The sequence below is a fragment of the Halyomorpha halys genome, unplaced genomic scaffold, assembly GCF_000696795.3.
Source record: "Halyomorpha halys isolate HHAL.00 unplaced genomic scaffold, Hhal_1.1 Scaffold1.1, whole genome shotgun sequence".
Classification (NCBI taxonomy): domain Eukaryota; kingdom Metazoa; phylum Arthropoda; class Insecta; order Hemiptera; family Pentatomidae; genus Halyomorpha; species Halyomorpha halys.
Window position 1 is genome coordinate 318,725 of NW_027115366.1, and position 22,747 is coordinate 341,471.

The 22,747-nt window shown below is 27.5% G+C and overlaps 1 protein-coding gene across 5 annotated transcripts in view; it reads left to right on the forward strand.

Annotated features, from left to right (window-relative positions):
- The first annotated feature begins 10,245 nt into the window (after positions 1-10,245).
- Positions 10,246-22,747, forward strand: part of Pop2 (CCR4-NOT transcription complex subunit Pop2) — a 43,628-nt gene continuing 31,126 nt past the window's right edge. The window contains exons 1-4 of one of the 5 annotated variants that reach the window (XM_067052433.1): positions 11,058-11,072; positions 11,445-11,486; positions 11,585-11,678; positions 21,000-21,090. In XM_067052433.1, coding sequence (XP_066908534.1) covers positions 11,059-11,072; positions 11,445-11,486; positions 11,585-11,678; positions 21,000-21,090 — 241 coding nt within the window. In that variant the 5' untranslated portion in view covers position 11,058. Of the gene's footprint in view, positions 10,340-10,425; positions 10,720-10,975; positions 11,073-11,444; positions 11,487-11,584; positions 11,679-20,999; positions 21,091-22,747 lie in introns of those variants that run through there. The other 4 variants (XM_067052436.1, XM_067052435.1, XM_014431751.2 and 1 more) reach the window with 4 other exon arrangements.

A 22,747-nucleotide genomic window follows, 5' to 3' on the forward strand; every position in this document is an offset into this window, starting at 1 on the left:
TTTATTGAGCCAACGTTTCGCCCCACGTTGCAGGGCTTCGTCAGGGCTAAAAAAGATACAAACACTATAGTTACAAAAAGGAAAAAAAAAAAGAAGAAAAACATAAGTGTAAAATAACAGGGGTATGAAATGAAAAGTTAGATATAATAAGAAAAATTAAAGGTTGTAAACAGTAAATTAAAAGGGTAACAGTAACAGATAGATTAGAGAAGAAATATTAAAGAAAGTACAAATAAAGAGATGAAAAAAGAAAAAAATACAAATCAAATGATCACGCATTGTATCCCATTATTTTATACTTTACTTTTCCTTTGTTTTTCTATCTTTATTTTTTTTTTTTTTTTTTTTTTTTTTTATTAATATTTCTTCTGCCCCTATCATGTATATTACCATTTATTGTTCACCTGATTTTAATACTTTTTTACTATGTTTACTTCACACATTATTTTCGTTATTGTGGCATGACTGCCATCCCCACTCCTCCCAATACCACTATCACTTTGTTTTTGACTGCCATCAAAACAGGTATGCATTCTGTCTCCTCATTTGATTTGTATTTTTTTCTTTTTTTATCTCTTTATTTGTACTTTCTTTAATATTTCTTCTCTTATCTATCTGTTACTATTACCCTTTTCATTTACTATTTACAACCTTTAATTTTTCTTATTATATCTTACTTTTCATTTTATACCCCTGTTATTTTACACATATGTTTTTTCTTTTTTGTAACTATAGTGTTTATATATTTTTTAGCCCTGATGAAGCCCTGCGATGTGGGGCGAAACGTTGGCTCAATAAAATAGTATAATTATCTACTATTTGAGTTTTTTTTTTTACCGCACCCGGACCACATTCCATTCATCTATACACACGGTCAATCAATAATCTTTCAGTATTTATTATTATTCTTTTTTTTCAAAACCAAAAGACTTGACTTTTAGTAAAAAAGTGCGACAACGAGAGTTATAGTCTAACAATAATCGATACAACCAATTTTGCTATTGGAATATTGCCAATCTTAGTAGGAAGGGTGTCATCCTCCTCCCCAAAGAAAATGAAAATTTTTTTTTTTTAATATTTATTTATTGCTACTTACAACTGTACATTATAATACATTTAGTAAATCTGATCTAAGTTAAATTGGAGTGTTACAGGCGTGTAGAGAAACTACCCATTGGTAGCACTCTAATGACATTTTACATTAGCTGGTCTCATGGCCATCTTCTTTTCAGGCGCCTCGGAGGATTGTCAGGAATGAAAGAGGATGCAAGTAAAAAATTAAGATCAACAACAAAGTAATTTGGGAGAATTGAGAACCAACTACAAACTGCCCTAATTGTTGTAAAGCATTGTTGTAAGATGTTATTACATCTAAAACTACTCATAAACTATATTTAGAGAAACATCTTTCCAAAAAAAACTGTAGAAAAAGGGCGAATTCAAGAAAATACTTCCCAGACCTTCTATAAGTTGTGAGATCAGGTCACAATTGTTGGGAAATTTTAGAAGTTGCTCCCTTCCCTCCTATAAGTTGTAACAACTTCCCTGAACCATCCATATTCCAAGACATACCCACATTAACAAAATTGCAAAAATTTTAACATAGCAAAAATTTATCTTAACCATAGCACAATTTTTCATTCTTTCATTTTTCAAACATTCACGATCCAATTTTAAATTTTATTCCTGATGCCTGTTGAACAGATTCGATAGGACTCCATCTTAACAAGAGACTTACTTGGAATCCACATAAAATACTGAAACGACAAGAAACTGATCGTAGATTTCGATTGCTACAACACCTACTTCCCATTCACTACAAAAAATTATTATTCACTACGATAATCAGACCAATTTGGACGTATGGAATGGAGCTCTGGGGCTCTACCAAACCATCAAATTTATCTCATATCCAATCCTTAAAATCCAAAATCCTTTATGCTCTTTATTATGATACAAATAAATTCTTCCCCAAAGACCTTATTATTCCATTCGTTGTAGATTTGGCCCAAAACAGATATGCGTATTTTCATTCAAAACTCCTTACTCATCTTAACCCATTAGTTCTTAATCTCTCATCCTTAACAATCCCTGATAATCCTCCGAGACGTCTGAAAAGAAGATGGCCACGGGACCTTCTAATTTAAATTAATGCTTGAAGTACCATCAATGGGTGGTTCCTTCCCAAGATTTTCAAGTGTAAATGAAACATTCCACATGTTTACTTATTGTATTTATTATTTTATACAGATATAATTTATATTAAATAAATAAATACAAAAAAATTTATATTCAATTCGAAAATCAAGGAACAATAAAATAAAATAAATGCATAATTTGAATGCTCTTCTGTAGTTTATGCTGAAATTGGACTATGAAAAATAAATATAAAATTTACAAACATTTAACACGAAAAATTTATTTAAAAATAATTTGTTTTTGTCAGAAAAACAAGTATAATCATAATATTACTCGTTTTCTTCTTATTCTTCTAAAGTCACCAACCTTGGCAGGACCAAATAGTCTGCAGAAAATCTTTCTTTCAAACATGAGAATATCATTCTCCCTGGATTTAGTTAGAATCCACATCTCTGAAGTAAAAACGAGAAGAGGATCAGTGTCTTGTGAAGAAATATCTTCATGTCACCATCCTTTAGAAAATAGTTTTCCAGTATTTTAGGAGTCTGAAACAAAAAATCTAAACAATATTGTAATATGCACCCTACATAAGGTCAATAGAAGCAATCTTAGCATATTAGTATCATTTATAAAAAGCTTAATATAGCCTCCCAACACTAAAGGAAGCGCAATATCTAAAACTTTTTGGTGATTAAGTATGTACAAGATGAAATGATAGGCCTTAATACAGAATTAAGGCATGAGCACTTGGTAACTTTACATGAAATCATTTTGGTGCGGCAATTGAAGTGATTGAGTACAGTTGTTGAACAAAATGAAAAATGAATCACTAGAAAGGTAGCAACAATAAACTGACACTTGAATATCAAATTTTTATTTTATTTATTCAGAAACGTTTTCCAATATGGTCATACCAGATGATGATAACACCTGGTGCTAAAATAACACTCAGAAATGATTAATAAGAATGAAATCTGAGTTAGTTACACTTTTGATTACTAGGGCATTGTGGAGGCTGCTATGATTCATAAGCCAGAACAGTAAAATACAAAACAATTTCTTGTGACAAAATTAATAATACAATTAACAAAATATATCTAAATACAAAATACTAAACAAAAATAAAGTAAAATAAAAAAAAAATAATTGAAAGAATTTATGAAGTGAATATAATGGAAGATCGTTGATTGACTATGTGTAGTAGTTGAGAGGAAGATTGTCCTCTTATAATATTTGAGATCTTATGACCTGGACTATCTTCCTTTTATAAAATATATAACAAATATAATATTATACAACATACAATAATATATAAAATATTTACCAGAATATCTAATATACAAAAAAGAAAGGAACAAATAAACAAAATTATATAAGACAATGATCAAAATATTTCTAAATAATAACATTGGAAGAAAATAGTTAACCGTATGAAGTAGATAGTAGAAAGATAGGTCGGGTATCAGTTAATAAAGTAAAGGAGAGTTATTTATTTTAAACTAATGTTTTGCCGAAATTTACAGGGCCTCATCATGGCTAAATGAAAAAACAAGATACAATCATTTTAAAATGAACTGAACATTAAAATAAAAATATTTAAAAACAATTTTTATGTTTATAAAGTATATAGTAAAAAAATTAATAGTAACTATATAAGGAAATATACATGTAGGTAGACTGGAGACAAGTTACTAATAAATTCCAGTCCATCTACATATATATTTCCTTATATTGTTATTATTTTTTTTTTCTATATGCTTTATAAACATAAAAATTGTTTTGAAATATTTTTTATCTGCAATAGTCTGTTCATTTTAAAATTTTTGTATCTTGTTTTTTCATTTAGCCCTGACGAAGCCCTGTAAAGTAGGATGAAATGTTGGTTTACAATAAATAGTTTTTTTTTACTATTTTGATATTTTTATTGACCGCAACTCAGACTATCCTCCTACAATCTATTTTATACGGTCAACTATATTCTTTCAAAATGTAATTTAATTAAATACTAAGACTATTTGCAAATTAAATATTGAAATTGGCGTGAACAATATGAAAAATTTAAAAAAAATAATCTTATTGGTTAGTTAGACGAGAAGAAATAATACAAACATTGTAAGAATCGACAAAACATTAATAAAAATAAATATATATAGAAAATACAAAAATAAAATAAATAAATAATTTTTTGTTTTGTTTACTTGCTACTATACCTCATCTTTAACATATTTATTTCACCTTCGGTTTACTTTTTTACACCTACTTCTTTACCATATTTTATAAAACTAGTTCTAGCGAATATTTTTCTATAATTTATTACTCTAGTTCTGTATTTAGGGTTCTATCACACCTGGCAGTATCTATGAATAACTAGTTTCTGGTCCTCCTATTCTTCCTTAAATTATTATAATTTCTTTTATATATTTTATAAACAAAACATAAAATTATTTATTTTTATTTTCATATTTTCTCTATATATTTATTTTAATATTTTGTCAGTTTTTACAATGTTTTAAATAATATCTTATTTTTCATTTGGCCCTGCAAAGTGGGACAAAATGTTGGTTAACAATAAATAGTTTTCTTGTACTGTTTTGATACCTTTATTGACCGCCACCCAGCCTATCTTCCTACAATATACATAATAATACATATAATTAAACACACATTTACACAAACACATATATATGGTTACCTTTAATTGTAATATGTGAATCAAGGTCGTTAAGTGGAGTTAAGAAAAACTACAGGTAGATATGGTCATTTGATGAATCAAAATCAGTTATTGAGATCCATAGAAGTAAGAAAGTACCCAGTAAAATATTTCTGTTTTAATTTTCTATGTGATTGTTATATTAATTAGTTATTCTGGTAAACAGTTAAATAGATATGGTACCATATACCTTGAAGTATGTTTCCCAAATCTGTTATAAGGTGATTTAATAAATTTATTTTTTCTAACATTTTTAAATATCTGTTAATTGTTGTTATAACAAAAGACAGAAAGCCTGTTTCTAAACGGATGCCAACAGCAAACAGACCTCAGAACAAAGGAAATAACATGGTTTTTCCAAGATCTGAAGAAATTTTGCCATCAACAGTGATGTTTTATTCATAATTATATTTACAAGTGGTTCTAGGTTACTAATAAACATTAATAATTACAAATTAAATAATAAAATTTATTTTCTACAACATTAATGAGCAGAAATCCAACAAAAATGAAATTTCATCAAGTCTTTTCTAGTAAAGTTTTTTTGTTTTTTTTTTAATAATTTATTTATTGCTATTTACAACTGTATACACATATATACAACAAGTAAATTTGCTGTAGGTGACATAGTGACATGATAAAAACATGTGGAGAATCTACCCACTGATAGAACTCCAATAACATTTCTAGAGGAGAAGATCTTGAGGCCATCTTCTTTTCAGACGCCTAGGAGGATTATTAGGTAATGAAGGAGAAGCCAGGTTAGAAACAAGTGGATTTGGGTGGTTGAGAAGTTTATTATGGAAGGAACGGTATCTGGTTCTGGCCAAATCGGCAACATATGGAACATTGAGGTCCTGATGGATGACTTGATTTGTGACAAAGTAAGGAGCATTAAGGTTTTTACGAAGGATTTTGGACTGTAAGGATTAGATTCTGGAGGAATTTGATGGTTTAGTGGAGCCCCAAAGCTCAACTCCGTATGTCCAGATAGGGCTTATAATAGTCATGTAGATCAGTCTTTTGTAATGGATTGGCAATTTAGACTGTTTGTCTAGTAAATGTTGCAATAGTCGGAATCTACGAGCAGTTTCTCTAGTAAAGTTGGGTTTTGAATCTTCAAAACATCTGTTTGGTGGATGAAAGTATGAAGATAATGTTCTTTTGTGATATTGGTATAAAATTTCTGGATTTACTAACAATAACTCTTACGAATATTGTTTCTGTAATTGTTTTTATTTGTTATAAGAAAGGAATTTGAAATTAATCGTATGGTAGGTGACTTGTAATACAAAACCAAGGAATTATTATTAGTTGCTAGCACAGATTCATAATACGAGGCATTAATGTTATTATTGGTAGGTGACGTAATCCTTCTAAGTAATTACTGGCATAGTGCACAAAGAAATTTAAAGATCCTGCAACAATACTGTGCAAATAACTCTCTAACCTTAGATGTGGACAAGTCAAAAGTTCTTTTATTCCATTAATCATTTAAGTTAAAACAGTTCAACCCACTTCATTGGCAGGAAAATAAGTTGTATGAGTATACAAAAATATATACATGTTAAGATGTACCTTTTGCATCCACAGGTAAATCAAAAAAGTCAGTACAATTCATACCAACCCTCAAATCTTCTATTTCCACAGTGTCTATTCCACAGTCTTGCAAACTCTGAGAAGAGGCAAGAGTGACTCTTGGAAAACAAAAACAGCCTTTTATGATTCAGTTCTTATCTCTTCAGTTCTCCCATATACATACAAAGTTGGGAGCCTTAGATATCTCGATGCTATAGAAATTTCTCAGTTGAAAATGATTATATACCTATATGGATGGGGTCTTGCGACCTACAAAACATCCAAAATATATTGAACATTGACAATGAGGTTAAATTGAATAGACTCTATGTTTACATTATAACAGTATGTAATAAGTTTGACTCCATAAGTGGCATGTAAGTAGTTTTCAAAGCCAATTAACATTTGTACTTTTATTATTTTTTGGTTTATTTAAAATAATTCTAATTATTATTAAGTTTAATATAATGGAGTATATTACAATTTTGTACTATCCAGTCTGTTTTATATTTTGCTTATTGTATTTGTATTGGAGCACTAGGCTCAGATTTTGTTATAAAATTGTATTTTATATAAAAAACTTTATACAAGACTTTGTCTTTTGCAAATAAATATATAATCTATTCTATATATTATTATGAATGAACTTTCTATTTTTTTATTATTAATTGGTTTATGTACTAAAAAAGGAAAAATAAATGTATTTTAATTATAAAAAAAGATTAACGATTTTTCAAAAATAAAATATATGCAAACTTAGTTAAGGTCAAAAAAATATTGTTGAAAAGTTTAAACTAATTTATGTATCATCTCAGAAAAGTAAATAATAATCACACTCCAACAATAAATTATCCATATATGCACTGTTTTATATGTGCAGATAAGATTGTACCAACAATCATCGTTTAAATATACTATCTACATTATTACAAAGTATAAATAAATAATATTTATTTCATAATTTGGAAGACGTGTTAGCCCTTCTGCCGGACTATAAGTATGTGAGAACCATAGCCTCAGCACTATTAAACCTAGGGACGCTGGTACTATAGCTCTTTATTTATTAATCAAGTTATTCTTTGTGGTATAAAACTTAGGTTTGTGTAACTTCCTACCTTCCTGAACAGTATGCAAGATAAATTAACTACATAATTTGTTCAAGTTATAATGAGCAATGACTATTATTATTTATGATTTCTAGTTCTAGTGCAATAATCTTCTTTAAATGAATATTATTAAAAAAGGAACTGGAGGAGCGAGTACTCTACTCCTCAAATCTCAAAACATGAGACGGACCATGAAGAGGAAGACTGTGGATTAGCTATTTTTCTCTGACACCACAATGGAATCAATCAATCAACATCATGTAACACATTACATCATAAGCATAAAAAAAAAATTTTATAACAAATATGGTTCAGATGCGGTAAAAAAACTCTAATACTAATTAAACTATTTATTGTGGGCAACGTTTTTCCAAGCAAACACATACGTTATAGTTACAAAAGTCCGTATTTTATTTTTACTTCCATTCAGTAAGCTCCGACGAAGCCCTGCACAGTGGGGCGAGATGTTGGCACACAATAAATAGCTCAATTACTATTTGAGATTTTTTGTTAACAGCACCTTCTTCCTTATATATACTACTCACGGTCAATCAACAATCTGCCAATAAAAATTTTTTTGTAAAGATGGAGACATAAAGTCTCATTCTTCTTAACATCTCACTACGTAAAAAAAAAAAATTTTGTACCATTCAACACAAACATTTTACTCAAAGCTGATACTTCACAAGAAATAAGGTAGTATTTTTTTCTTATTTTTTACAAGACTGTTCTCAATATTTCTTAAGTGTGTTTCTATTTATTCAAGTGCAACAGAAATCTACTATCATGTGATTTTTAGGAAAATTCGAGTTGTTTTTTTTTCCACACCTGGTCTTTCTTCCTTTTATATATTACACCTTCAATTAACGATCCTCCAATATCTTTTAAAAATAAAGCGCGAAGTTCTTGTTCTTTACCCAACCCACATACCTTATGGTGTCAGTGCAATAAAACTCAAGAAATAAATATTAAGGTTGTTAGCAACTCTCATTTCTAGAATCACAACATAAATAAAAATTATAAGGTACTTCAAAACCAAATAGTTTGCCAAACCTTTTTTGACCCAGGAGAGGTGTAGCAAAGAATAGTACAGCATACATCATCGGCAAGAGGATATTTTTTTTTACATAAAAACCTTTAGTTCCAATTCACTGCTTTAAAAAACAATACTAAAACCAGGCTGAACTTATAGAACATAAATGTGAGGGACAGCTAAAAATTTCATCATCAAACACATTCAATCCTTTCAGTCCAAAAATTTAAACAATAGTCAATGATCCATATTATGTAACTAGCAATACTCTACATCATGGACTCAGTATCCCATGTCTATGAGACTTTTGTTTTTTCAGTTACTAGCTCTACAGATCTTCTAGATCTTTGGCCGCATGAACTAGCCTTCTCAACGCCTGCATGTCTTGGGCTACTGCTTTCCAGTTTGCTACTTTTAGTTTGGCATATTTGTTAACCAGGAAGAGCCTAGGGAATTTTGCTCATATTGGGAAATTCTATTCTGAGTATTTCATCTGTTTTTATTTATACTTTTGTCTATCTTCCATTAACCCTTTAAGGTTCTTATATCCACTTGTTTATGGAACTCCCTCTTTTACTTCCCTACCTAAACTCGATTCAGTATTGCTCTGGCCTCCTTGCAATGGTAAGACTGAGCATTTCTCTCACCAGTACATTCCTAACGTTACATATTTTTTTTTCACTTGAGTATTTTGCTCACATAGACACCTTCTGCGTTTATTTTTTTAAATCATGAGCCGAGATAAGATCTTAGATTTTTTACGAGATCAGGATTCTTCAGCCCCTGATGGAAGAGTTACAATTTAAAATTTCTATTTCACATAGAAAGTAATCGAAAAGATTTTGTCACCATCACATCCAATTAAATAAAAAAAAGTAGTAGAAATCGTTTATCATGAGATAAATCCTCATCGGATAGCTCTCTAGGGACCAAAATTAGGGCTTCAACCATAAACTAACGGAATGGAGAACCATTGGAACAGTTTAAGAGTACATTCTACATATGTAAAATGGCAGCTTTTTATATACCAAGCCAATATTTCTGTTAATGGATTTAACAATACTTGACTTATGGAAATTAACTAATGTATAATTCAAAAACATGCACATAATTGATGATGGAATAATATATTATCTGAAGAAATGTATTTTATTCTATTCAACTATGAAAAGATTGACATGTATCAAAAAGTCATTAAAAAATATTAGAAAAACTTCTATAAAGGATTATGTAATTTTATAATCTTATGATTGTGCAACTATTGAAAAGCTAGTTTTATGGTAAAAGCCTTTGTAAATATTCATGAAAATCATAAAACTGGCAAGTATTTTTACAACGACTTAATTAAAATAATTTATAGAATTTCATTTAAACCTTAAAAAATAATAAATAGATTTCAGATTTAGGTTTATTCATAGAATTATTCTGTCATTAAGCAATAATTTTCAAGTAATAGAACAAACATATTATTTTCATGAATAATCAATTAAGATTTTAGAAAAGCTTTCTGTGGGTGATCAAAATTCTATTTTGAAGGCCATATTAATATTTTAAATGTTGTAATCTAACTTTTTCTTAGTTAGAAAATTTTAAATGCTTAGTTGAAGATAGCGATATAAATCGATGTTTTTCTTTCGACTTGCTAACTTAAACGTTAAACAGTTTAGAACCTTCCCTAGATTAATTTCGTCGTTTTAATAGAATTGAAATTTTGTTTTTGTTAAAATTGTTTTTCTCCAGTACATTTTATCAATAACTTTTCTTTTATAAAAGGTAAATATTATATATTTGAACCAAAGCCTTTTCTATAATAGGTGGAGTTTTCGTCTATCGATTTCCTCTCATGGTGACGTAGATTGCAAGTGAACGAGACTTGCCCATGTAAACTGTGACTCAGTACATAACAAAACTTTGCTGAGTGTGCAGTGTTTATTTTTTTTTATTTTTAATTGTAATCATTATAAAAAATTGTTAGTAGTAGTGATTTAATTGTTCTTTATTGTTGATAAGAAAATTATAGCGTTCCGATTCGATTGGAACTCTCATTAGCGTTTTATTAATTATTTTTATTTAAATATTTAGTGCTTTTTATCTCTTTGATATTTGTTGAAAATATCAAAAGGAAAATTGAATGAGATTCATTTAATTTTAGGGTAAGTTAACTCTCTTTATCCTAACCTGTACTAATTTTGTGAGAGTTGGCTGAAATCTTCTTTTATTTTTCTGACTCATCAGTTTCATGTGTTTACTTATAATGTTGTTATTAAAATTTGCTTATTAAACCTTATCAAAAGTAATTTATTTCACTTATCACTACTAGTGTTTTATTTAATAACTAATTTCCATAATCAATTTCTCTCAACAGCTTTTATTTGTTGATGATTTTCTATTGAAAATTTTGATTATCAGTAATTACCATATGACAGGAGGTAATCTTTGGATAGTTAATACAGTTTTCTTTTCTTTTGACAACTTTTTTTTTATACAGTAATATGCCCTGTTACAAGTGAGTAAAATTAAGGGAGATGATTTCAATATTAATGGAGTAATTAGTTTTTTACTATTTTTAAAAAACAAAACAACTAGTCAATTTGTGGAATCCATGATATTCTCAAATCAGATGACATTGCCTTAGTGTGTTTTATTGGGTGTTTTGTGCTAAGTGTAAAAAAATAAATAAAAAAAATGGTTGTTTATGTTTTAATAAACTGACTTCCAATAATTAGCAGTTTTAAATTCCTACTAAAATACTTTAAATAATTAATAAAAATACCAGTTAACAACAGTTTTTTTTTTTTGGTTTATGCCATTTAGTTTGTATAAATACTTTTATCTATGTATTAGTGGTTCTATTTCTTTATTTTGGTTTCATGCTCAGCCTGCTGGATCATAGAACCAACTTGATTTTCAAAAATATTTGGTATTTTATAAAATTTTTACTTCTTAAAATATACTACATGCAGGAATTATCTTATTAAACAATCTATATTTGAAATTTGTCTTTTCTTTTTTTTATAGTCTATGCTGGAGTCCAATGAAAGTGCTACTTGAGAGTGATGTCCAACTAACTACTCATTTTTGGGGAGCATCGGACTACAAGGATAAACTTAGTGTAAGATTTTGCCTTTTCTTTATAATCCCTCGTTTGTTTTTGTAATTCTTTATCGATCCATTTAATGGTCAAGTGATTACTCAATGCAATCTTTCTGATTATTTAAATTTACAGTCTCTAGGCTGATTTGAAGTTTAATTCTTTATGTCGAGTGTTGAAAAATAAATACATTTTCTAACTTGTTAGTGAATTTTGATTATACTCAGCTATACTTTCCTATACCTGTTTTAAAATGAAGCCAATGATGTAATCAATGGCAATATTATGTGTGAACATTGCAAGATGAAAGGTCATCACCATTAGTATGTTCATTGTCCGTTATTTAAGATTTATATTGAGAAAAAATACACATGTATGTGTCAAATCTTTTAATGATATAAATTTAGCGATTGATTATGTGATGTTTGGTCAAATTGCTGACTTGATCATTTTAGTAGTGGTTAGGTTATACCAGTTCACTATTGATTATAGGTGGAATGAGTAGAAAGTATTGATATGGAACAATCAGTTTAGATTTCCTTATCTCATATGGTCTGCCCTACCTCAATTTCTAATTGGCATTGTGCATTTTAATGTACAAATATTGTTTACTATATTCTAAGAAGGGAGTTCACTGATTTGATTTAGCACGCTCACCACTATACCGAGTAATTTCAATAAGAGATTAAGTTATAACACTTTATACAGCCTCTGATTAGAATTTGATAACTCTAGTTCTATGATATACTGGATCTTTATCTATATAAGTATATATGCATTTTATGGGTGAAAACATTGCAAATTAAACTTGATACTGATGCAAATTAAGTATGATGAAATTTAAAAATGAAGATAAAACTTTTGATAGATTGAATTATCATAATGGTGGGTTGATAAAATGGTAGAATCTTTGGTTAACCCTTAACAGGCGTGGCCATAAATTGTTACATTTAGTTTGTCGCAGAGGTTTTGGAAATACAACATTATTTTACTCTGTAATTTTACATTTTCAAATATGCTTGAATGTTCGTACCACTTAGTGTTGATAAAATTATTTTCTCAAATTAATTTATTCTATACCACTAAAGATTCCAAAATTCTGGAATTTTATAAAATTTAAAGTTTTTTAATATTTTTCTTTGTTAGATTTTCAAATAGTAAAGTTAAGCTATAGTAAAGAAAAACTTTTAATTCGTAATGAGCAATCTTAGATAACATTTTATTTAGTTTAACCATCCAAGAAGTTTAATTTTGAATTCCAAAAAAAATATTAAATTAAAAATTTATGAATTTATACTGAATAGCATAATATTAGTTTTATTTTGGTTCTCGGCTTTATCCTTTGTATTAATTTTATATTCGAACTGTTAGATATTTCATGTATCGCTGTTATTTGATCAGATTCTGTCCTGTAGTTAATCGTTTAATAATAAGTTTTTGTATTTACAGTTTTACTTGAAGAAAAAAATCTAATATACCACTTAAAGCCTTCCATTTTTCGCCATGTAAATGGAATAATGTCAGTTTTTTAACTTCCAAGGCTTTGCGATAATGGTTTTATTTAAGAAATAGTTTTCATAACGTTAGTACTGTGTAATCACTCTTCAGTGGTTATATAAGAATTTTTTTCATTTAATAATTTTAAGAAATACCTGTTGCATCGAAGTGTTACTTAAAGAGGGAAATTTTTACCAAAGTTCAGCAAACTTGAAGGTAGAAACTTTTATAATGAAGTTCATTATCTCACTAACTTACATTAATTAAATAACTAATTTTTAAAAAATTACATTTCATTGCAACTAGATATTTTCATTTATAGGACAAGAGTTGGTTTAATCTAAATGGGGGAGGATCGAAAGTCTAGTATCAGTGTAGTTATATTGCATTATCAACGTTTCGAGAGTATTCTCCCATCCTTGTATATTCTTTTTTTTTGTCTTCATTTATCAGACTATCAACATCAAAATTTTTTAATATCACAATAAAGATTTCCTGTATGAAGGACATGAATCTAGTTAGTAAAACTATAAAATAGTAAATAAGAATCTTCCTGAAGATTTAACTCTGTTCTATTATTATTATGTAGTATGTATAAGTTAAATATTTATTATTACGTAGATATAACTCCAAAAAATGTTTTTTAATTGACAATTTCAAATATCTTAAATGTTCCTCTAAACTCTCATTTTTTATTAATTGACCAAAAGGTCTTTTTTATTTGTTTCTACATCATAAAAACAAAAATAAAATTCTAAAGGTGCCTCTACAAACTATGGAAAATTACTGCAAGCATGTGAATGAGTTATTTGGATTCATTGGGATTAATTAGCATGAATTTGTGGTTGACCCGTCGAGTGTCGGTTTTTGAGCACAAATCAAACGGTGCTTGTGGGGCATCAAGGGGGCACATTTGTGCTCAGCTAGAATTGTTTTAGAACTGCAAAAGATGAATATTTGTGATCTTTGAGTTTTAATGAATTGAAGAGTTTTCCTAACCTTCGGATTTAATAATTAATTCTAGTTTAAAATTGTATATTCTCAAAATTATATTGATTTGGTATAAATACATTATTTCAAATCTTCTTAATTAATCTTGGTGGTTTAATTTTGATTTGATGTATCAGTAATGTACATGTATAAAGACTTTAATGTGTAGATAGGTAAATTACAAGCTTCTGATAAAAATTCAAGAACAAAGGTGGAATTTATAGGCTATATAGTACTATTTCTATGACTGTTTATTATATAGCACCTATTTTGCTGATATTTACATTTTATTTCATTTCACTTTTTTTTATTGTGTTTGTCTTTATAATGTATAAAGAGCTCGAGGCTAGAGATCGAAAGATTAAGGGGATCGGCTAAATGGGGAAATGAAGAAAGAAGAGGGACAAATCGGAATTTCCTAGCATCTTATTCAGCAGAATTCATATGGTGCTGTTTTAGCTGAATACTGTTTGTTCTAATTACTCGAAACTCCCGAATCTTTTAGTAAAATACTGTGTACTTCATATTCAGAGACATTTTTGCCTATCTCCATCAACATATCGTCAAATGGACTTGTATGGAATGAATGTTCTTTATTCAAAATTAATATTTGTTTAATACGTTTTTGATAAAATTAACAGTCATAAAAAATATATATATATTTATATTGTTTGTTTAATCATTTTGTCTTTTAAAAAAGACATGTAATTTTTATATCAACTTGAGAGTTGTGGTGTGGCAAGGTAACATCAAAAAGTAATAAATTATTGTTCTGTCTACGTTGATTTGGAATTATTATTCAATATTATATTTTTTATGTAAAAATTTAATTTATTTTAGGTAATTCTTCTGTACTATTATTAAGTTTTTTTTTCAATTATTTTACCCAAGTACCCATGTTTATTAATTTTCCAAATAAGTAAAAACCTATTTATTAGTGCTAAGGTTTCGGCCAGAATTTCAGGTCTTCATCTGGGCTAAAAAATAACATGAAACTTAAATAAATACATATACAAATTGAAAATTATTTAAAATTTAAGTAATATAAAAAATTATTAACAAAAACTTAAATATGATTATTTAAATATGTAAGAAGAATGACAAAATTAAAGAATTAGATACAAAGTTATATAAGTTAAGAGTAGTCAGTAATACAAATAAGAGTAATTAGATTTCGAGTACATAACTTTAAAGTGGGTGGGGAAGAAAGAATAAAGAAAGAGAGAGAAAAGGTTAGAAAAGAATAAAAGGTAGTTAATATAACTCGGAGTTGGAACCTGACTTCAGGTAGTGTGTTTCTTATATTAACTACTTTTTATTTTTTACAATTTATATTTCTTTTAGGTGATTCATCTGTACCGTTTTAAAGTTTTGTATATAATTTTTTTTTTCCCAAGTATCCATGTTTATTAATTGTCTAATGAATATTCAATTAGGGTCATAAGTATCTTCCTTTTTTTTTTTTTTTATATCAGACATTTATTTTGCTCTCGTTAAATAACAAATTTATATTTATTTAATATGTATTCGCCACTATTATCTATAACCTTCTTCTATCTTCCTGGCAGTTTGTCAATTCCTTCCTTGTAAAATGTGATCGGTGGAAGAAGTTTTCGACAGCCTGCCTGATTTGCTCTTCAGAATTGAAGGTTTTTCATTCAAAAATACTCCATCTCAGAGTGTATCACACAAAGCAGTTGATAAAAGACTAAATGAAGCCTCGTCCATATAGTGAAAACAAATACTTGCCGTAATGATAACTCATAGTGGATATATACAAACAATAGATTCTACTTAGCTGCATTAGAAGTAACTTACGACTTGACCTATCTAATAGAACAGCAATTCCCTTCCTTATTTTGCCACTACACCTTTCTTGAATTAAAAAAAAAAAAATGTGGTACAAGCGGTTGGATATGTAGAAAAATAAGAATAAACTGTACAAAATACATTTTTTTTACTGGCATACACTTACGGATGGCAGGACACCCAGTTTGAGAAACAATGTCTTAGGAGATACGGGACTGTCCTGGGGTCTTATCCTTTTGATTAATGAAACAATTATAGAAATTGATTTTGATTTATTTATTTCTAGTGGTTATAGTGTGTCATTTTAACAATTTTTTTTTTAAGTACCTACATTTGTTTTAAAAAATAAATAAATAGATTTAATGTATACTGTAATCAGAAATATTGTACCTATCGTGAGAGATTACTTCTTGTTTATTATTTTTATCTATAAAAGTTTTTATCACTTCTTGATTAAAGTTATGCGATACCACCCTCGAAGAAAGATTATTTTCTTTATTTTATCTTTTATGTTTATCATTATTATTATTATTATTATTTTTTTTTTTTTTTGCATTATCTTTGTAAAAAGGAGTTTGTTAGATCAGTTTCATCTTTGTATATACAAATAAAGAAAGATCTCAATTTTAAGAGATTTCTAAAATGAAATCCCTTTTGGATTCAAGAATAAAAAAAAAAAAAAAGAAAATCATGATTTTATTATGATGGTAAAATGATTTTCTGGTGCGACTACGAATTATTTATCAATGTGGTACTATTTGTGAATTTTATACTTTTGTTATAATTTATGCTGAGATTTAGCTATTTTTGAGAGGTACTTTAAAGATTGTTAATGTAACACAAATAGTTTTATTAAAACTTTTTTTTTTACCTGCAAAATATTTTTTATTTTAAAAATTTCTACATTAAAGTTTTAAAAAATAATCAATGAATAAATTAGTGTAGATTAACTAAGTAAATACATATATAAATTGAAAATTATTTAAAATTGAAGTAATATAAAAAAAGTTGTGAAGAAAAACTCATGTGCGATTAATTAAATATATAAGAAAAATGACAAAATTAAAGAAGTAGATATAAAGTTATTTAAGTTAAGAGTTGTCAGTAATACAAATAATGGTAATTAGGTGTGGTGCTCATAACTTGATAAAGTGGATGAGTAATGAAAGAATAAGGAAATAACTGTTTATTTCCCATTATTTCATCTGTTTTGTTTATAATATTGTCTACCTTCCGTTGAACCCTTTGATGTTATTGTCGCTTGTTTATGTCACTTCCTCTTTTACCTCCCCATCTGTATTCAATTCAGTTTTGCTTTGGCCTTCTCGCAATAGTAAGACTGAGCATTTCTCTCATCAGAACACTCCTAATATGACTTTTTTTTTCTCATTTGAGCACTATGCTCACCCGGACACCTCCTGCGTTTCTTATTTTAAATCATGCACCGAGGCGAGAATATCTTAGTTCTTTTACAAAATCTAGATTCTTCAGCTCCTGATGAAAGAGCTATAATTTTCTATTTCAACTTTAAATGGCATTGAAAGTAATATACAAAGATTTTTGTTATTATCACATCTAATTATATAAAAAAAAATAGTACAAATCGTCTACCATGAGATAAAGGCTCAGAGGACTAAAAAGTAGGACACTCCGGCCGGTTTTAGGAAAAGAATGAAAGGTAGTTAATATAACTCGGTGCTGGTACCGGGTTCCAGACTGTATGTTTCTTTTATTAACTACCTTATATTCTTTTTTTTACTATCTTTTTCTTCTCTTCCCATATTCTTTCTTCCTCTCCCATTTTATTAAGTTATCTACACCATATGAAATTAATATTGTTATCAAAGGCCTTAAGTTCTGGCAGAAACGGCACTAATAAATAAATTTTTACTTATTTGTCTTATTTACTGGTCGCAGCTCCAATCAGCTTTTACTTATTACTTTATGACTCAGCAAATAAAAACATGGTTTGTGATGAATACAAAGTTAAATCATCTAATTGAGTGATTTTTGTATTTGTTTCAAATAAATGCTAATAAATAAATAGACAACTTTTCTAATTGAAAATTAGAATTGGTTAATAATTAATTCTATTAGTTAACTACAAAAACTTAAATTGGTTAATAATGATAATAATTATATCGATGACTTACTTCACAGTGGTATTTAGTTACATTTTTACTAGCTTTATGGGAAATACAACTAAAGGTTTTCTCTTTTTGAAAAATTGCAACTTTTCAATTTATGTTTTTGACTGAACAGATTTAGGTATAAATTCTAAACCTTTAGTTGTATTTTTCGTTAAGTTAGTGGAAATGTACATAGTAAGCGTAACATACATGAATTAAGTAAGCGACAAATATTTTTTCTGGTCACATCCCCGTACAGAGTTAGCCAGTAGAATAAATATGTATATAACTTTTGTAATTCTAAAAGAATAATAAAGTAAAAATGATTTATATAAATCAATAAGAAGCAATACATCCAAGCTGGGCTATCTACATTTCTCCTAAATAGAACTTCAATTATATTTAATAATTTACCAAAAAAAACTACTCACCCCATGCGAAAATAAACATCTATAACCAAGATTTTGGTTCCAATTGAGTGGACACTAACAGAATTTCATATCTATAGTACAGGCTAATGTTATTAATATCCACAAATAAATAAAACTTTTATTTCAAAGTTTGATGAAACAAAAGTTTTTTAAAATAATTTAGAAAGAAGGCTTGAAATTTTATAATAAACCTTTGAATAATGTTTTCAATAATTATATTACAAATTAAAAGCAAATTATTATTTTTTATCTAGGTTTCTGTTTAGATAGAAATTTGACGGTTTTGGATCCCGATTTTACGTGCACACCATTAAGTTTCTACCAAGTGGGGGTCCTTTAAACTACTTAAAATAATAATAATAAATAAAATTAAGTTAGTTTTGATTTGTTTAATTAAAAAAAGAAGACTTTTATTTATTATAAAATTATTCACAAGTTAATTATATAATTTCAAACCTTCTTCCTATGTTATCTTAAAACTTTTGTTCATCAAACTTTGAAATAAAGATTTTATTTATTTCTCAATTTCAACACACACAGTCAATCAACAATTTTTTAAAATGAAATTTGACCGTTTTGGTTCACGGTTGTACATATACCATTTTAAGCTGATATCCTATAAACTATTTTAAAAAAATTATAATTTTAGGTTATTTTGATTTGTTTAATTGTAAAAAAAAAAAACTGTTCTAGATTTAAAAAAAAAATTAATTGTTCTGTGATTTTTGCATTTGTTTCAAATAAAAGTTTAAAAATAAACAACTTCCTTTGTTGTAACTTTTCTCCTAACTTGAATAGATTAATAAATAAAATCATTATTTCAAAGTTTGATGAACAAAATTTCTAAAATTAGTTATAAAGGTTTGAAATCAAACCAATATAAATTTGTATAATTTATATAATAAATCAAAAGCAAAGCAAATTTTTTTTATTTAGGTTTCTGTTTAGAATGAAATTTGATTGTTTCATCAGTTCATGGTTCTATACATACTATTTTAAGCGGGTGTCCATTAAACTATTTAAAAAGGAATATTAATAATTTTATAAATTTTTTTTTTTTTCAATTTCTTTTTGGAATGAAACTTGTGAAATTTGGAATGACTGTTTCGGTTCCTACTTTTACACACATACTATTAAGTTTCTATCAGGCAGGAGTCTTTTAAATCATTTAAATAAATAAAAAACTTTTTTTTTTTGTTTCTGTTAAAAAATGAAATTTGACTGTTTCACTCCCCAATTTTACGCATACACATACCATTAAGTTTCCATTAAATTGGGATCCTTGTAACTATTTATAATAATTTAAAAAAAAAACAATAATTATAATTTTAAGTTAATCGAGATTTGTAATTACTTACAATTGTGGTTCATAACGAAAATCGCTTAAATAATGTTGAATGAAACTGATTATGTATGTTGCTTGATCCTTGCTCTAATCCAAACTGTGCCAGTTGATAGTTTGCATGCCATATGTATACATAGAGACTTAGTAGCTCACCTATAGCCTTCCCAGGATACATGTATTATATAAACAATAATAGGGTTTGTATAATTCATCAATTTTATTTTAATCTTTATTTATTTTTTTTTCAATTTGAAATTAGATATTATTTTTGCATAAATTTTAAATACCGAAAAAAAAAAAATTCTATTATTATAAATACTAGTTAAGTTCTATCCTAAAGTAAAAAGATAAAAGTTCTATTTTAAAGAAATCTGAATTGATTGAAACACTATAAATATATAAAAAATCCATAATGGTCAACACCGATATAGTTGAAAATGAAAGCAATTATCTCTTAAGAATCCTACCATGCCTATCTGGTAAGTCTATACTTCTAATATGTAATACTAGGATCAGTGTTTAGATTTAAAAATATTTGTTTATTTTAGTTTTGTTTACATTGGAAAAGTATATTTTTCTGTTTAGTGATAACATTCTCTCATTATGTAATACATTCTGTAAACAAAAATAGAACTTATTTATTCATTTATTTGTTGCATAGTTGACTGAAAACTCACCAGTTTTATTTTATTTTTTTTATCGTTGGAATTTATCTGTTACAAGAAAACATAACTACCATCTTTATGACATTTAAAATTAGTTTAAAGTTCTTGTTTCGTTAATTTTTCAACTATTGAATCGAAATTTTGATTGGTCAAGATTCAATAATTTTCCTTATACAACTACTAACCTTTATTTTGTTTTTGTAATTGAACTGTAATATTTTAATTGTGCCATTGATTTTTTTATAATATCTATTGTTTATATGGTAGTTATTTTAATATATATTTTTTTAGATTTTAAAATATTTTTTTCTTGTTTAAACTAAAATTTATTTTTCCTTATCTCTATGGCCCCCTTTTATCTCTTCTTTTTTTTTATCTTTATACTTTATCTCTTGACTCTCTTAGTTAAAAGCATAGATTTGAATTCTAGATTAGATATTAGAAAGAAAATGGTTTATCTTAATCTTTTTGTGTAGGTTGCGATAGGAGAACCTCTGGTTCTGAGCTCAGATGCCAGTTGGGCGAATCACATTCTCCTAGGACACCCTGCTATGCCCACAGCCACAGGTATTTTGTTTATACTTAATAATCTTATATTTGTTTACTTTTCTTGTTAAAATTTCTTAAACCAATTGGTTAAATTGGTGTCTATCTGGAATGGAGGGGTCCCATAGTAGATCTGTACCTTCCTAACCGGGACCTTAATAAAATTAACCATTTAGGAGGAAGGGAGTGTATGCTAAGATTAGTTTCGCTGTACTATATATATATATAAATAGCCTCATAATATAAAAATAGAGTGTAATCTCAGTAATCCAAACTTATTGCTGCAGGGATTGTTCGGATTACAGAAACTTATTTGGAAGATTGTGCTGTTAAAAAATTCAACAGTATTAATGTACATAATTATTTTTATTTATTTATTTCTTTTTACATATTTTATTGGAAATTTGACATTTGAAGTTTTAACAAATTTCTCTTTTTTTAATGAAGCCGGAAACAATTATTTATTTGATTCAAATTTTATTATATTTTTATATTTTCCTTTAAAGAAGTTAATTTTTTACTAACTGTTCCTATACAACATTAATTGTTGTAATTAGCCAAGCTAATCCAATTTTATATTCACTCCTTACTTTTTATAACAGTAAATATTAATCATTTTATATAATATTTTGGAATTCTTAATATTCACATTGTACATGACTATGAACAGAACTGAGAAAGAAGTACGATTTTCTTGAGAGCAGCTTAATGGATTTTCATTATATATTGTAATATCCTTATTTATTAAGAATAAAATAAAATTTAATAGTTTTTTATTATTCTCAGATCTAAAATATAGATAGCTTTGAAAATGGCAAGGTTTAAATGAAAAGACTAAATATTAAATAGATATGAGAATTTTATTTTAAATTATATATAAGATCAATGATTCTAATCTCTGGGCGGGTTTTCCAGACAATCAGAACACAAAGACACTTAATTAATGGCTACTTTTACAAATATAATTAAACCATAAGTAGAGCAAACTAACCAAATATATGATGATTGATGATTCTGATGACTTCTTTTTAAATCTCGACCGCTAACAACATAAGTTGAAAACATTTCAATCTACGTACTCAACATAGCAGTAATTCCAGCAGACTTCAGAAGGACTGTGCCACCATCTTGAATATTTTGAACGATGTGTTTTTACACCATATTTGACTGATCGAAATTAGTTAGCTTGCTTTTTGGTTAAATAAACATAAAACATACTAAAAACTATTTATATATAAAAAATAACTGTTCGTAATAAAATAGGATTTTACAATATGTACCATATTATTGAAAATAATGTTTACTACAACTTCTATTCTCTTCATATTTTTTATTAAATGAACAGTTTTACAGATATTAAAATGCAAAATCCCTATTAAGTTCAACGTTCAGTTGCTTTCAAGGGACGTGGCCTAATCTCCATCCCTTAGCATCATTTTTGCTTAGAAGGAGAGTAAGGTCATGGCACCCCCTGCTTAAATTTAAGTTAAGTTTTTATAACCTCCTCTACGTTATAAGTTTGACTGGATGAGTTTAAACTGGAATGAACAAATGAATAATATTTGTTCCTAAGGATGGCGTATTAGCCAAAACGTAGAACATTTTACTAAATAATTCAAAAACACTATCCAAAATTATAGTCTCAAAACATTTATTTCATTCACACGTCCAACGTTTC